Raw genomic sequence first — 16,513 nt, 5'->3', positions numbered from 1 at the left:
CCATTTGTCCTGCTGGCACTGATCAATGTTACACTAATTCTTTCTTGTCACAATATCCCATTTTGCTTGCGGACAAAAGCATCTTGAAGCAAACAGATGCAGTGACCAGTCACATGATTTCTTTAAACATTTATCCAAAATTTAATGGAAGAAATTATACTCGATGAACCATTTGCAGGTATCCTAATTGTATTTTGTTGATTCTTTCTTTTAAATTTATTTGTACCTATGTTTTCCATGTCTATATTCTTATAAAAAAAATTAAACAAGATGGAAAAAAATCAGTCCCTAACACTGCTCCTCCCTGCTTCTTGCTCCAAATTCCACTTTCCTACCCAGAGTGAAGTGTAACTATTTCATTTCATGCCTTGTTGATATGTACACACACACACACACACACACACACACACACACACACACACACACAGTTATTCACTGTTTCAAACATGTACTCGGCAGCCCACCATGGGTGTTGGTCTTTAACAACATGTCCAACAGGCCACTCCCTGTCAGTTCAAGGGTAGCCACCACGTTCTCTGTATTTGCCCGTGAGAATGCACGTGACTGAGTCCACTGTGCCCTTACAGTGGGTGTTCAGGCATAATATTTTTGTGTATTTCCCCTGACACACAGGCAAGTTGTTTTCCAGGAGAGAAAACTAGATTTGCTTTTCCTACCTAATGTAATTAAAATCAGGCTTTAGCTGTTTTAGCACAAGATTTTGTATATCAAGACTTTGGAAACAATTTGCATGTTAATTCTAGAAGAAACGGGGTTCGGAACAGAAGCGTTAGGAACTACCTAGGTGAATCAGGATGAATGAAATGAACACGCAAACAAATAAAAAATGCAGGTCAAGTTTAGAGCTGTGAGATGGTGTACTGACACAAAGAGGCTCACGACAGGAGCAGACAAGCCAGCCCTGTGACCTGGGAGGACAAGGAGAGGCCGAGCAACCGCAGCACATTATGAAGGACCCCTCCTGCAGGGACCACTGCATCTGCCCTGAGATAGAATGTAAAATTGGGGGTGGGGGGATGGAAGGTTGCAGAACGTGAAAGGGAACATTGAAGAACATCGGGAAGATGCTAAGCTGTGATCTGACGTTTGCAGCTGGGGAGCAGAGTGATGATCTCTATGTGCAGAGTGATGGATCTGTATGGCAGTGACCTGTATGTGAAGTGATGGGTCTGTACGTGTAACAATATGTTTTTACTTTGGCTCAGTGTTGGAAGTATTTTTAAATGTTCAAAAGGATTCAGCTTTTATTCTTTTCATTTTAATATGGCCCCAAATTTAGCTGTGTTCTATGTAACAATCACAAACATGGCCTTAATCAGAGAACAAAAGAACAAACCCACATGAAAGGGAAACAACCTGTGCGGACAGGAAGTACTTCTGAGAACCGAGAGTGAAAAAAGGAGACTCCCCTCACACCAGAAGCCACAATAGTTTAAAAATCTGACTTACTTTTCTATCAAATCCAGTGTGACTCCAGGCACCAGACTAACGCATTTCTGCATGCAAAACCTGCAAAGAAAGAAAAGAAAGTGAATCACAGCAACAGGATATTTAACAAGAGAGTGCGACAGTCCCACAGAAAAAGCAAAGAGAGGAAGGTGAGGATGGGGATTGCCACGGTGAAAAAGTAAACCCTGTTTTTCTTAATTCTGTCAGCTTTTAGGTTTATGAAGAAAATCTCCCTGCAGCCTCTCAAAGGGGCAGGAACACCGAGCTGCAACCGCAGGTCTCCAGTGGAAGGAGAGAAACAAGTCTGCGGGATGGCAGGGCAGAGCCCCCACTGTGGCAGGGGCTGGGGGCATGTGCGCACAAGATTCCACAGGACAGGAAGGTTCCACCCAGGTGATGAACAGGCTCCACTTTTCTATTTTTCCTTCTTAAGCAAGTAAGCTGGGGAGAGTGATGGAAGAATCAGCGAACCACCCCCAGGCACACAAAAGAAATTCGTGAGAGAAGACAAAAGTGAATTCAATTATATCATTTTAATTATCATAAAATCATAGGAGTCAGAGCTATGAGACTTAATCTTCACTGCAGAGCCATCCTGGAGAGCTAGGGTGGGACTGTCCAGGCTTCACCTAATTTGTACACACCAACAAGAGGTCTCGGACCATCTCTTTCTTCCTGTCAGGGCTACTGCCACTCAGCAGGACAGAATCAATGGTAGCATGGAGTGAAGAGGCAACTTAGTATCAGTCGCAGGAGAAATGTAAAACATTTAATTCATCGGCTTTAAAAATTAAGAACAAATAACGCCCTCCATAAAAACAGCATCAGGCACACAGCAAATACACCCACAAAATGCATTTTAGTATCACTAGTGGATGTGAGAAGTGGAGGAAGGTCGGAGAATACCAGTGGGCTCAAGGGAGGGGACGAGTACAAGGAACCGGCCACATTCAGGACACACGGAGTGAGACGTGTACAGTGGGGTGGGTGGAGGTGGGGGAGAAAGACAAGGAGACAGAGAGAGACCCAGAGGCTGGAAGACGACAGACAAGGCCGTGAAGACGGCGTCTGGTGGGCCACTGGCTCCCAACACGCAGCCCTCCAGCGGGGGGAGGGTGGGGGGAGGGGAAGAGGGGACTCTGTGCACCCTGCCCCGCCAGGCTCATGGCCTCGGGGAGCAACGCCTCGCTCAGCCAGCAGAGGAAGTTATCTTCCTGGCTGTGGCTGCGGGGGCCGGTGCTCTCTATTCACGGAGCAGAAGAAACATAAATGAGGGCTGTGTTTGCCCTACACAGACAGAGGCCCTCTCCCACCGGCACAGACGGCTGGGCTGACCAGCTGTTCCACCGGGCCAGTCAGTTCCTCCAGACAAATCCTTCTGTTTACTCCTCTGGCGGAGAACTCGGCCCGTCCGCTCCCGCGCATCACCGCAACTGCCGAACCAGCCCACATGCAGCTCTGACAGTGGCTCCATGTGAATCAGGATCTCTCCGTGGATAGAAATGGTCTATAAGAAACACATTTTCCAGTCCAATTCTGAGGCCTATGCAAACAGGGCTGCTCTGTCATCTTTCTCTCTGTAACGCACTTACTGATTGGACCTCTGCCTTCCCATAACGATAGTCTGTGCCAGACTAATCCTTTTGTCAATAACAACAATAAGCTCTGGACAAAATATAAAAAACAACCACTTGAAAGCACCAAAGAGCAAACAAATACAGGCAGAAAGGGAAGCCATGACCCTTAAAAGAAGAATAACAAGGTCTGTCTTAACCAGCTTTTCCCAGGCGTGCTCCCCAACTCACACAGCGCCGGGGACACTGCTCAACGGAAAGGAGATCAGAACCCCAGGCTGCCAGGAGCTTCAGGGGAAGTCTTAGAAAGGAGGAGTCAAACTCTGTGAGCAAGCTTTCCTAGGACCCTGGGCTGAGCCCGGCACTGCACAGGCATGGGCCCAGACCCCGAGGAGCCCCGGGGACACCAGAGCTGAAGTGCTGAACACAATGGGCAGAGGTTTCCACAGTTGCTCACTAGCAGACATGCATGCAGATGGGGACAGCCAGTGCCACGTTAGGGGGCTATCAACACCTGGGGCTTTCCACTGACACCCTGTGGGGTGGTGCCTCAGTTACAACCATGGTCCAGGATTCAGAGCCTCACCCCAGAACTAGGAGCAAAATCAAAGGAGACCAGTCCTACAGCTAAGAGACCTCAATCAATTAAACCATCTACAAGAACAGAGCTAAATACTCCTCAGAGGAAGATAACAGAATCCAGACTTTCTCAGTGTCTCATCCACAATAGAGAGTATTCTACCTAAAATCAAGAGAAAAATTGTTAATAAAACCAGATTCATTGCTGGCCACATTTTGGAATTAGACTTTAAAATTATAAAAATAATTATTAACTGGGAACTAAGTATTATGATAAATCTGCTGAAAATATAAAGTTCCATTAAGAAGGAAATTAAAAATAGGGCCATGATGCAACTTTAAAATATCTATGATATGGTTATATGCATTAAGAGCAGCATGGATAAACCAGTGACTGACAATCCACAAATTGTACATCAGCCAATATTTATTCCTTCGCACCAGGCAAAATCACAGGCAATAAAAATGGCTTGACAATCCCACAAAATTGGATATTAGTAATTATGACAATAAACACAACAGCTGGCAGTCGGTTAGTGCTTACTCTGGGTGCTAGAGCTCTCATCAACAGGCTCTGGCCACTTCTGAATCTTCTTTGTCCGACTTGCCCTTTCCGAACTTCAAGTGAACAGTTACACAGCACCAGACCACTGCTTACTGCCTGCCTGCTGACCCTTCAGGCCAGGGTTTCTCAGCTGTGCACTAAGGACTCTTAGGACCAGATCATTCTTTGCTGTAAGGGCAGCACCCTAGCCTCGACCCACAGGATGCCAGCAGCACCACACCCCAGTTGTGACAACCAAACATGTCTCCTGACACTGCCTAATGTGGCAGAGTCACTCCATTGAGGCCACAGCCCTAGGCCAGGCCCCAGTGTCTCTCACATTTTCCAGAACAGTCTCTGCTTCCACTCTTGCCTGTGCTTCCTATTCCTCTCCCAGGAATTCTCTACCCAGCAGGCAAAGCAACCCTTTTAAGAGGAAATGCTGTGATAAGTCATCTCATCTTGACCCTCCAGAGGCTTCCTGCCATGAAGGATGAAATGCAGGGTGCTTGCCTAGCCTCCCAAGGCCCTGCCCTGGGCTTCCAGTCACTGCTCTAACTTCACTTCCTCACTCTCACTCTGCTTACCCAGCTCCATTCACCCTGACACACTTCCTGCTCCTTCAACACGCCAGGTACAGCCCCACCTCAGGGCCTTTGCGCTTGCTGTTCCCTCAGCCTGCAACACTCTTGCCCCAGATAACTGGAAGGTTTACTCCTTTGTTTTATTTGGACTTCTTCTACCTTCCCTGACCAGCCTAAGGAAAACAGCACCTTCATTCTCTACCTGCATACCCTGCTTTTTAAAAATAACATTTCTTGCTACCTTATTATATATTTGTTATTGCTTGTCTTTATCATAGAAGATAAGCTCAATGAGTACAAGGACTTCTCTTATTTTGTTCATCAGTGTGCCCCCAGTACTTAGAAGGGTGCCTTAATATATAGTTTTGATAATCCATAAATGTGTCAAGTGAATATGGTATAAGATTAATTTCTAATATTTCACATATATCTTTCTTTTCCTGTTGCTCTTGAAAGTGAGTGGCTTCAAGATTTTTATGCAGAACAAATTAATTAACGTTAAAAAAACTCAACTGTGTAACCTTGTACACTATCATATAACTGTTGGATGCTATTGTTTCTGAGAATGGAAATACATTAATTTTTTTTCTAATTAGAAAACTCCCCACATATTTACCATAAAAAATTAAAAGTACAGAAAATTACAAGTAAAAATTACCCCCAAACCTAAGATAACCATTAACATTTTCACATTTACCTCTTAGAGAAAATTGAATCATGCTGATTTATTTTGTTCTAGGAGTCACAGTCACTGGAACATCCCAAACAATACAGATGTGTGTAATGGAAAATTAAGAGTCTGTCCTGCCGCCCCATTCCACTGCTGACCACTGCTGACTGCTCCTCTGCATCCAGAATGTGCCCAGCACACGTGCACAACCAATATCTACCCTTGGGTTTTGTTCAGTTTTTTTCTTACCACAAGAGAATTTGCCATACACACCACAGCTGCGGTTTGTTTTTTTTTAAACATTTGTTTTCCAGCATTTTCCAACATTCAACAAAGTTGAAAGAAATTTAGAGTAAGTTCTTGCATCCCACCACCTAGGTTCCACCATCAGCATTTGACTGCATTTGCTTTATCACATCTCTGCCTCTCCGTCCATTAATCCATCTCATTTTTGGTGAGACAGAGGATATGGTACACTTGCCTTTAAATTCTTCAGCACACATACTGAGATCTCAGTATCTGTTTATTGTTTTTGTCATTTGATGTAAGATTACATACAATGAAGTACACACATCTTAATTGTTCGTTCACCGGGTTCTGACAAATGCACATGTCCGTGTACCCAAGCTCCTACAGGGACCACTACCAACATCCCAGGGAGTTTTCTCTCACCCTTTCTCTGCCAATTCCTACTTCCTCCCATTGCGCCCAGAGGCAAAAACACTGCTCTGATTTTTCTACTTATTTTCATTCCTCTGTTCTAGAGTTTCACATACATGGACTCATCAAGTATGTACTTTTGTATAAGTCCTCTTCCAGTCAGCATAATGTTTTGGATGTTTATCCATGTTTTTGTTTGTATCATGAATTTATTCTGTTTTCTTGCTGACTGGTATTCCATTATATGAAAAGACTGTAGTTTATACATGCTGTTCTGTAACTTGCCCTTGTGTATCATGGACAATATAAAAGCTGATGCATAGAACATTACCTTTTTCATGAACATAAGTGTGCTGTCCTCAGGATGCATTCGTAGCAACGGAACTGCCTGAAGAATGGGTACACATATTGAATGACCAGTCATCTGATGGCTCTCCAGAGGCAAGTGCCATTTACTGTCTCATCAAGGCTGAATATACCCACTTTTTAACTTCTGGAAAATACTGGGTTTATCAAAATAAAAGAAAAACAAACCCTCTGTTCTACTGATAGGTGAGAAATGACACATCATTGGAATTTCTTTGATTATTATTGAGGTTAAAGGCCAGCTAATAATTTTTCCAGTTCTTTGTATTTTTCTTTTGCTTGTTTCCTGTTTATGCCCTTCTTGTCTTATTGAGTTTAAAAGTGCTTTATACATTAACGGAACCAACAGTGGTTTTGTTATATATTACACAATTTTTCTCAATTTATAATTTTAAGTTTTGTTTTTTGTTTTCTTTGCCATACAAAACTTAAAATTGGTGTTTAATAAAATCTATCACTTCCTTTATAGCTCTTTAAGTCTCCTGACAATTTTTCCAGTACTTTTGTAAGTTTTCCTTTTTACATTTAAATCCTCGGTATATTTGGAGTTTATTTTTTCAGGTAAGAGGTAAGGATTTAAAAAATTCCAATGGTTAGCCATGTGCCCCATACAGTATTGAGTAATTCATTCTTTTTCCAAATGATAAATTCTTATACAGCAGATTCTGTTTCTGGAACGCTCTACTCTGTTCCATGGCCTCAAATGTCTGCTCTTACTCCACCTGAAACTTCAAAATGCATTTTAATAACAAGTAGGACAAATTTTCTTTCACACATTTTTTCAAAAAATTCTCATGGGACTTCTCAAACATTTATCCTTCTACTTGACCTTTAAAATTACTTTATCAATATGTGTCAAATTTATGGTTTAATTTAAGGAGAATTTATATCCTTAATCTTCTGGCTCTCACCATGTAATAATAATGTGGTCAATCCCTCCATTTATTCAAATATCCTTTCGTATCAATCAGTAAAGTTTTATGGAATTTTCTATACATACGTCCAATACACTCTTAGCTTGTTTATGTTTTGTTTTTTTTTTTTTGGCTGTGTTGGGTCTTTGTTGCTGCACGCGGGCTTTTTTCTGGTTGCGGTGAATGGGGGCTACTCTTCGTTGTGGTGCGTGGGCTTCTCATTGTGGTGGCTTCTCTTGTTGTGGAGCTCGGGCTCTACGTGCGTGGGCTTCAGTAGTTGTGGCTCGCGGGCTCTAGAGCGCAGGCTTAGTAGTTGTGGCGCACGGGCTTCGTTGCTCCGCGGCATGTGGGATCTTCCCAGATTAGGGCTCGAACCCATGTCTCCTACACTGGCAGGCAGATTCTTAACCACTTTGCCACCAGGGAAGCCCCTTGTTTATGTTTTGTCATTGTTACTGCTGCTACTGTGAATCAGATTTACTTTCCTTCCCAACATTTCCTTACTGGCTATTTTTAATATATAAAAAGGGTAACAATTTAAAGGAAATTATTGTGAAGTATACCATATACATATGGTATACTACTTATGTATATAAGATACAGATGTGAGTTTAAGGAACAATAAAGTAAATATAAGCACCACACAGATTAAGAAATAGCACATTACAAAATCTAAAAGGCCCCATGTGTCCCTGCCATGGTGTCTGCTCCCGCCCCCTCCCCAGAGGTAGCCTGTACTTTTATGGTATTTATTTGTAGTCACTTAGCATCAGTGCATGATGATAGCTGCTAGTTTAGAAGGTTTCTCTTAGATAAAGGAAGTATTCTTCTATTTTTATTATAAGGTTTTATTAAAATTCATTTTTAATTTTATCAAATCACTATTCTTCTCTCACCTATTAAGATGATGCATTATATTAATAGGCAGCCTAACAGAAAGTCATCAAGACAGTCCTGGAATGAATCTCACTTGGCCAAAGTTTATTCTTCTCTTACTATACGGCAGGATTCTAAATGCTAATATTTCATTTTGAACTCATCTGCAGTGTGTGTCTGTGTATGCATATGTGTGTGCCTCTGTGTGTGTGTCTGTGTCTGTGTATACACGCTGCATTGTCAGGCTTGGTACCTCAGTCATGGTAACTTTATGAAGAGAATGAGAAAGCTTATATCAATACTTGTTGAAATATGGCTTATGCTTACATACTATTTTATTACCATTTGTTTTATTCCATATTTCAAGGATAATCATCTATATGTTGAATCTTCATTGTTTTATTTTTCTTGTTTCTCATTAGTTTTTACTGCTTTCTGTTTCCTGTACTCCTGACCAATTTTAAGGTCACAAACTTCAGAATTAAATTTGATTTCTTAAACTTTCTCTTTGCTAGTTCTCTCTTCATCTTGATGTACTGTTTTGTCAATCTCAATATTTATTCATTTTTTTCAGAGACCATTTTTCTGTCATTTCATTGAGGATACAAAGCATATGCTGCCTCCTTTCTGGAGCCCCTGTAACCACACCTGAGTTTATGCTGATGAGGTGACTCAGGGTGGCGGCTGGTCACCAGACAGACCAACACTGGATAACGGCAGGGAACTTTCAGCCCCATGCTGACCTCCAGCCTCTGACCTCAGGAGGGAAGGGGGCTGGAGACTGAGTTCTAAAAAGAATCTTGAACACAGAGATTCGGAGAGCTCCCGAATTGAGCTCCAGGTTGGTACTTTGTGGAGGGGGTGTGCCCTCCACTCTCTCCCACATGCAGGTGACCCTCCCCTCCAGTGAGAAAGAGGGGCTTCCCCAGTAGTCTTGCTCTCAGCACTCCCTGTGCAGGTCTAGCCTGCACCTGGGTCAGAGCTGGGAGACACAGGGCAGGAAAAGACATGCAGGACTGATCCCCACTATGAGTGTTATTCACGGTTTGATTTCAGCCCCCAAGGTGCCGCTCACTTTCTGGAGTCCTCGGGTATCTGCGTTCTGAGCAGAGGCTGTACTGAGTGTGGCCGAGTCCTTCTTATGGGCCGACACTGGGGTCTCCACGGATGGAGATGTCGCGGAAGCTTCACAGATCAGACTATTTTAACCAAGTCCTTCTGAACGTGAAGCGCACTGCCAGAGATGTCAGGCTTTTAAAGGAATTTTGGGAAACAGCTCAAAGTGGCAATACACTATTAAAATAAGACAAGCAAATTCTGTGACATTTCATTTAATGTAGCAGGTTAAAAAACAAAGAAACCCACATGAAACAGTGTGCCAATCATCTGGTATTTGTAACTAAATTAAAAAGCATGCCATGTGTATTATTAGGGAAAAAAAGTAGAAAAAGAGACTTTTGTAATTTACAATCTTTAAATAGCTACCACTTTTAAATACACAGAATGGCTCACTCTCCTCAGAAGCTTCTAGACCAGTAACCAGGACAAGACACAAATGAGGTTCAGGAGCCAGCTGTCTCAGTTGCCCTCTAATGCTTCAGAGGCAAGCATCTGAATGATGGTCGGAATGAGCCTATCCCGTCTGTCTTGTTCCCAGGGCCAGAGCCTGGAAGACATCCCAGGGGTCCCTTAAGTACCTGCCCAGTGAAAGCAGAAAGAACTTTCAAGGGAACAGTGCTAACTCTGCAAGGGTGCTGTCATTTTGGTTCAGAAGAGGTTAAAAGGTCAAAACAATTGTCATAAGGAAAATGTCTTTTAGAAAATGCATATTTAAGTATTGGAGGGTAAATATCATAATTTCTGTAATTTACTAAAAATAGCCATAAGAAGAAAATGATAGAGCAAGTAACAAATGTAAGATTTGGGTCATGAGTACAAGGGGGTTTGTTTTCTTATTCTCTTGACCGTTTTGTTAGAATGGCTGAAAACTGTCCTGCAATGAAAAGTAAACAGAGAGAAAGAGAGGTCAAAGCAGATGTTCCTACGTTGATGAGTCAACGTCAGGAAAACACTCCAGGGAAAGATCTAATTTCTCAAAACCTGAGCAGTTTGTTTCTGTTTTTGAAGAATGTCAAGATGTAAAGAGGGGCTCCCAGCCCCTCCCAGCCCAGCTCATCTCCATGGTCATTAAGAGTCGGTCCTGACAGCAAAGCCCCTGTACTGATCTGCAAAAGCAGAAAACCAACACTCTCTCCTAAAAGTGCAGCTCTCTTCCACAGAGGTGACACTCACGACCCCCAACCACAGGAGAGACGCAGAACACATAACAAGCTTCCATGGAGTTCTTCCAAACTTTCCAGACCCTGTTTCCATGGAATTCACCTGATAAAGAAGTTAGAATCCAGCTTGCCCAGGACAGCCTCACATGCTCCAGCCTCCTCAGTCTGATTCAAATCTTAAGGTGTAATTTTACCTGATAAACTGAAAACAAGGACTGTGTTTACACTGCCTACTGACAAAGCTGAGGAGTGAACACATACAAACCTGCCTGGAGGGAGCCGGCAGTCAGGAAGGGGCAGCCAGAGAAAACAAGAATTTCACACGGAACACACAGAACCCCAATCCTCTCACCCAGGGAACCTCCCTGTGAGCCCTGCTGCACAGTTCTGATTTAGTAGGTGTCTTCATGCGCTGGCAGTGCTGAGGAATGGTTGAGAGGTGGTGGCGGAGGCTGCTGTCCCCTGGGAACCGAAGTTCTCTAGTATAAAGGGAAAACAGGGCCAAATGGCTGAAGGGAGTGTTTCCCAGTAAACACACCTGTTTACTCACTCTCACACACCGCAGCCGGGCCCTCATCTGTCCTTGTCTAGGATACAGGATGGCCTCGTGGCAGATCCAGAAAGTTAAATTTATGTAAAAATTAAGTGATTTTTTTAAACTAAAGAGCCGAACACCACTTAAATTACAATCTTCCACCGTATTTATTCTTACTATATTTTTCTTGCTGCCTGATGTGCCCTTTCTGTATTAAGAAGCTATGTCCTTGACCCCCAATCTTTCCTCTACATCCAAAAGTTCACTCTGGGGGTCAATTCATGCCTGTGTGCACAAGGATAGAAGAAATACAGGTGAACCGAGGCCACCCCTGCCCCAGTGAATGAGGAGGGCAGGTGCTGCAGCACCAAATTCCATACCACTTACCATTCAAGTGACAACTTCAGAAGAGCTGACCCTATTTAAAAACATAAGCCCATGATACGCTGAGAGCAGCAGTGCTCGTGAGCTACACAGCGACCTGCGTGGATCATTTTAGAATCAGTCAGTCCCTATTACAGGGGACTGAAGCTGATGTCACTGCAGAACTCAGAAGTCCCGGCGCGTCTGGTGGCCCCAAGCCAAGCCCTGATTCTTCTCCAGACACAAGTGAGAGAAGAAATCGGCTGGAAGGAATTTTAAGCAGGATGGGAGACCAAGATGAGCTGTGCAGTGTCATGCCCCTTCCACGATCAAAAGATACAAACAAACCCCTCCAGCGAGTTACAGACACTTTACTGGAATAACGCAGACGTTCATTTCTCTTCTTTCCTACGTAACCAGTAGACTTCTCCCTGCAAGGAGACTCCTGAGAGCCGGAGGCTGGCTTAGAAATTCAGTCAGCAGTTAATTCAGTGTTGTGCATGCCTGGTCAGTTCAGACTCGGTCACCAGGCTCCCATCGCGTGTGAGGCCGCACTCCAACCCCGGAGAGAACAGGAGCTTCTCAGCTGCAGCTCACCTCCCACCTGCCAATAGCACGGCAAAACCCATGCTTAAAAACAGCCACAAGGGGCTTCCCTGGTGGCGCAGTGGTTGAGAGTCCGCCTGCCGACGCAGGGGACACAGGTTCGTGCCCCGGTCCGGGAAGATCCCACATGCCACGGAGCAGCTGGGCCCGTGAGCCATGGCCGCTGAGCCTGTGCGTCCAGAGCCTGTGCTCCGCAACGGGGGAGGCCACAAGAGTGAGAGGCCCGCGTAACGCAAACAAAACAAAACAAAACAAAACAGCCACAAGAAGGAGTCTCTGTAATAAGCCCCAGGTGTTTTAAACGTGGGAAGTTCTTCCCGTTAAAAAAATTTGCATTCTCTGACTCAGTTTCCAGGTTGAACTCCTAAATGACTCCTGGGAAGAAGAACACAACATGGAAAAGAGGCAACGGGTTTGGTGTTTTAGGGCAGAAGCTGTGAGCCGAGCTATGACTCCTCCATCTGCTGGTCCTCCTGGCAGTATCTCCAGGGATTCCAGGAAGATTAAGATAGGGACAATGTCATTTATGAAGTACCTTCTGTGTTCAGACAGCTTCTTCGTTTGCTATTATTATTCCTAATTCAGGGGAGAGAGCTGAGGTTCAGAAGGTTCTGAAACTACCCAGCCAGTTACGTGGCCAAGCATGAGAGCGCACCTCTGCAGCCACGTGCCACAACATTCACACGGGGGCTAAGGCCATCGGACCCAAACTCAAAAATGATGTACCACTGTGCTCCTCTAGACAATTCAATGCATCGTCTCAAACTCAAGCAGTGAAAGCAGGAAGAAAAGAGGGAACAAGTAGTAAGATGAAAGCCTATAAAGAGAGACTCCTCCAGCTGTGCGGCGGAGGCCACAGGTGGAGTGGGAGCCACGAGGCAGGGTGAGTGGTCCAGCCATTGGCTCAGGAGAGAACTGACAGAAGTACCTGCACATCCCTGTCTAACGGGTAAAATAGAGGCAACAGAGAAGTAGCTTAAACAGCAAACAAATGAGAAGTGTGCACATCTCAGGTCCAGGTTTGGTCCAACCTGTGCTCATCAACAAAGGCCAACAGCAGGAATACTATAGTCAAGCCTCTCCTTCCCGCCTGGACCACGGCTGGCATGCCAGCCGCCCAAGTCTAGTCTCGGGCTGCAGTCTATGCAGTTGTCTTCCTCGGGATTTAAATCTCCCTGCTTTTTAGGTCTCATATTTAAGGTGGGACTGACTTTGTACCCCCCACCCCCATCCTCTCCTGTTCCTTCTAACACCTAAGCTCTCCCTACATGCTTTTCTGCACTCATGTCTCCACTTATAGTCAAGGAAAAGAAAACACCCAAATATGTTTCTGAACATTAATAGCACCGACATGATTTTAATTCTTGTAAGACATTTGTCAATTAAGTACCCCGATAAGTACCAGATATTCCAGCTGCTTTATGAACCGTGAGTCTGCGCCCATTAACTTAGAGGCAGGTGGACACGATGATAACATTGCTGGTCTGAGGACCGTGCGGGGAACAAGCAGAGGCACCAGGCCAAAGCAAGTTTCTTCTGCAGACCAGAGCCTGGCAACGCCAGGTCAGGTGCAGGGAAGGAAGCCCAGACATTTCATTGGCTTCTCCGTGCTCTCACGGTGTTGAATCCACCAGAAAAACAGTTCCCAGGGGGCGGGGGTGAGGAGGAGCTCTGCTGAGAAACTGAGCCAATTCCTGGTATTCTGGCAGCAAATGAGCGAATTCAGGTTGATTTTCCAATTATCTTTTAAATGTAAATTGTGTTCCTTACAATGTCTGATACACAATCTGTCCTTGGACTCCCAAGCCAGGCAGGAAGCTTGGAAATCACACCGTGAGGGTGTTCACTGAGTCATGCTTGCTGACTTTACCTGCTTGTACTCCTGGGCTCTGGTTTAGGTGTCAGGTCAGTGACCTTGGGACATTACCCTCCATTGAGATTCTTCCAAACCTGCCCTCACGGCTTCAAGAAGCAGATGAACCCCACTGCTAGGAAAGGGGCAGCCTCAGCCCGCCTCAATTGCTTCCTCTCTAAAAGATACCTACCTTCCAGTCTACAAATGTTTGCCTATTAAAAACAAGAACACTAAAAAAGCAACTAACTTAAAGACAACAACCTCTTTCCTTAAGTCGTCCATTTCCCCCTCAAAAGAGCAACTGATCCTCTGCCCCTTTACCCCTCACTTCCTTAACATAGTTTATGCCTGTGTTGCCTCCCCTTTCTCAGGGTAGCCCCGTGCCTGCTGGCTGCCACTCCAGTGGCTCTAGGACTGCCTGAGGTGACTGAGGACTTCTTAACTGTCAACTTCAAGGCCTCTCCCAATCCTCAACCCTGAAGGGTCCTCAGAGGGATGTGGGGGTCTGGCTGTCCTCTCCACTCTGCCCCTCCGATCACTCCCTCCGGCCAACTTCCTTCCTACATTAGGACTCGCAGAACCTGGTGCTGTGTTCTTGGCCCTCCTCTCGGCTTACATTCTCTATGAGTAACCTCAACTGCATCCAAACCATGGTGATGGACCCCAGTGAAACAACTCCCCTGGGACGAGCTTTCCTCTCATCTCACGCACCTGTTCAAGCCTCACGTGCTGTGCTCAAAACAAAGTGACAACAACCATAGACCCTACACCAGACAGCAAAGAACCCGCCCGCCCCACCCGACAGCTCCCACCTCTTCCTTCCCTCCAGGCCCTCAGATCTCCTCCACCTGGAAAGCAACCTCTCCATTCCAGTCCCATTTGTTTACCTCCGTCTTTCTTTTTGGTTTTGGTTTTTTTTTTTTTTTTATTAGGAGGGGGTTATCAGAAGGCCCTGAAACACCTTTATGAGTCACATCCACAAATCCTGCTGCCCTCCACTGGGGCAGTGGGTGGGGCTGGGGAGAGGCCAGCTGGGAGCACCCAGGTGTCCTGAGCTCGCCCACGCCCACCAGAGGGCCACTGCTATGGCCGCCTCCAGGTCTCGCCCACCTGGGGAAGCTGCCCTGTCGGGTGTGGGCCTGTGTTTCCGTGTGCCCATTTCCAGCAGCACCCGAGTCACTCTATAACTAATCCACGTACACGTCTCCCGAATCAGCCATCACACTCCTGGAGGGGAGAGATCAACCCGTCTCACTGGCTCTGGAGACGGGACCCCAGACCCATCACCATACCCCTGGAACAAGGTCCTACGGAACAGCCCACCTTCAGGCTGCACATCCACGGCTCCACCCTCTTCCCACTTCATGGTCACCTGCCCCAGCTCAGTCCTCAGGGCCCCTGCCACACCAGACGCTCTGCCATCGCCCAGACGTGGCCCGGCGGTGACTGTGCTCAGGCGCCTCCTCACTTGAGCCAGACTTTACTCGTCACAGGAGGTCAGGACCAATGACCCCCCCCAGAAATGCTGGCTGCCTGCACGGCGAGCAGAGGAATCTCCTCATCCTCTTCTCCATCCCCAAGAGCAGCACTGATAGAAAGTGTCTCTTTAGCAGACTTTGTCTCACTGATCTTTATAATTTTAGTACTTATAATAAGGCTGACTGAACAGAACAGAACACATATTCAAAAGAAGTTATTTCACAAGTCCATTCAATTTCAGGATAAGCAAACATGCTGTTCTGATGACCATGGTGACAATAGTTAACACTAGAACGAGGTTTAACGCCCAGTCTCAGTGCCTTAACATGGCCTCTGCATCCAGCTTAAACGCTCAGAATAAAGTGTGTAAAATAAAGAAGTAAAAAAAACAAAGAAGAGGCTGACATCTCGTGGCTTAATTTACACTATTTTAGATGCTGATGGGGTCACTATGCTACCATCTGCATGGGTTTTACGTGGTCACACTGTTCTGGTATTCAAAACGTGATGTTGTTTAAGAGGGACCATCAATTCCACCTCAGCAAAAGTAAAAAGAGAATGAAATTGGTTCATGCAATACGCCGCCTAGTTCAGCACCAATCAAAGGATTGCTTTTTTATGTCCATAAGGGTCATGAAAGTGTGCTGTCAAGTATGCAGCTGTATACATTAACAATCTCTGAAACAATGTGATTTACTGTTACTGATTTTGCATCCTTAGGCACACAAATCAGATTAGAAGTCAAAGTACCGTTAAAATGCCCAGAAGTTTACGGAGAAGATACAAATAAGCAAATAAATAGTTATCAGGTAATCATTTTATAAAAAGTGATATAATCAGTTGCTCTGCACGTATGATTTCAAACAGGGATTAAAACTAATTTGGAACATAGTGATGACGGTATCAAAGCAGCAGAGGACAAATGACTTTGCTTCCACTGGCCGACGATCATGAGGAGGACCGGGAGGAAGGGAGGGAGGCTGGCCGGCGGGGGCAGAACACTATTTTATAAGCATCATTTCACCCAAAGTTGACTTCCTGTAACTATATTAATAACTCGGTGGCTCTAAGAGTCCCACTGTGAGCTGAACTGCATATAATCTTTATTCTCTTCTGAACACTCCTGTTACGTTAAAAGAATATTCTGTTCACGCTTGCT

The 16,513-nt window shown here is 45.1% G+C and overlaps 1 protein-coding gene across 2 annotated transcripts in view; it reads right to left on the bottom strand.

The window, feature by feature from the left end:
• Positions 1 to 16,513, bottom strand: part of RPTOR (regulatory associated protein of MTOR complex 1) — a 337,424-nt gene that overhangs the window by 129,463 nt on the left and 191,448 nt on the right. For both annotated transcript variants that reach the window (XM_024760891.1, XM_024760890.1), the window contains exon 7: positions 1,471 to 1,530. In XM_024760891.1, the coding sequence (XP_024616659.1) occupies positions 1,471 to 1,530 (60 nt within the window). The remainder of the gene's footprint in view (positions 1 to 1,470; positions 1,531 to 16,513) is intronic.

Source organism: Neophocaena asiaeorientalis, unplaced genomic scaffold (assembly GCF_003031525.2).
Source record: "Neophocaena asiaeorientalis asiaeorientalis breed wild unplaced genomic scaffold, Neophocaena_asiaeorientalis_V1.1 scaffold30, whole genome shotgun sequence".
Taxonomy (NCBI): domain Eukaryota; kingdom Metazoa; phylum Chordata; class Mammalia; order Artiodactyla; family Phocoenidae; genus Neophocaena; species Neophocaena asiaeorientalis.
Note: the sequence above shows the minus strand (reverse complement) of the source record. Positions and strands in the feature narration are given on the sequence as shown.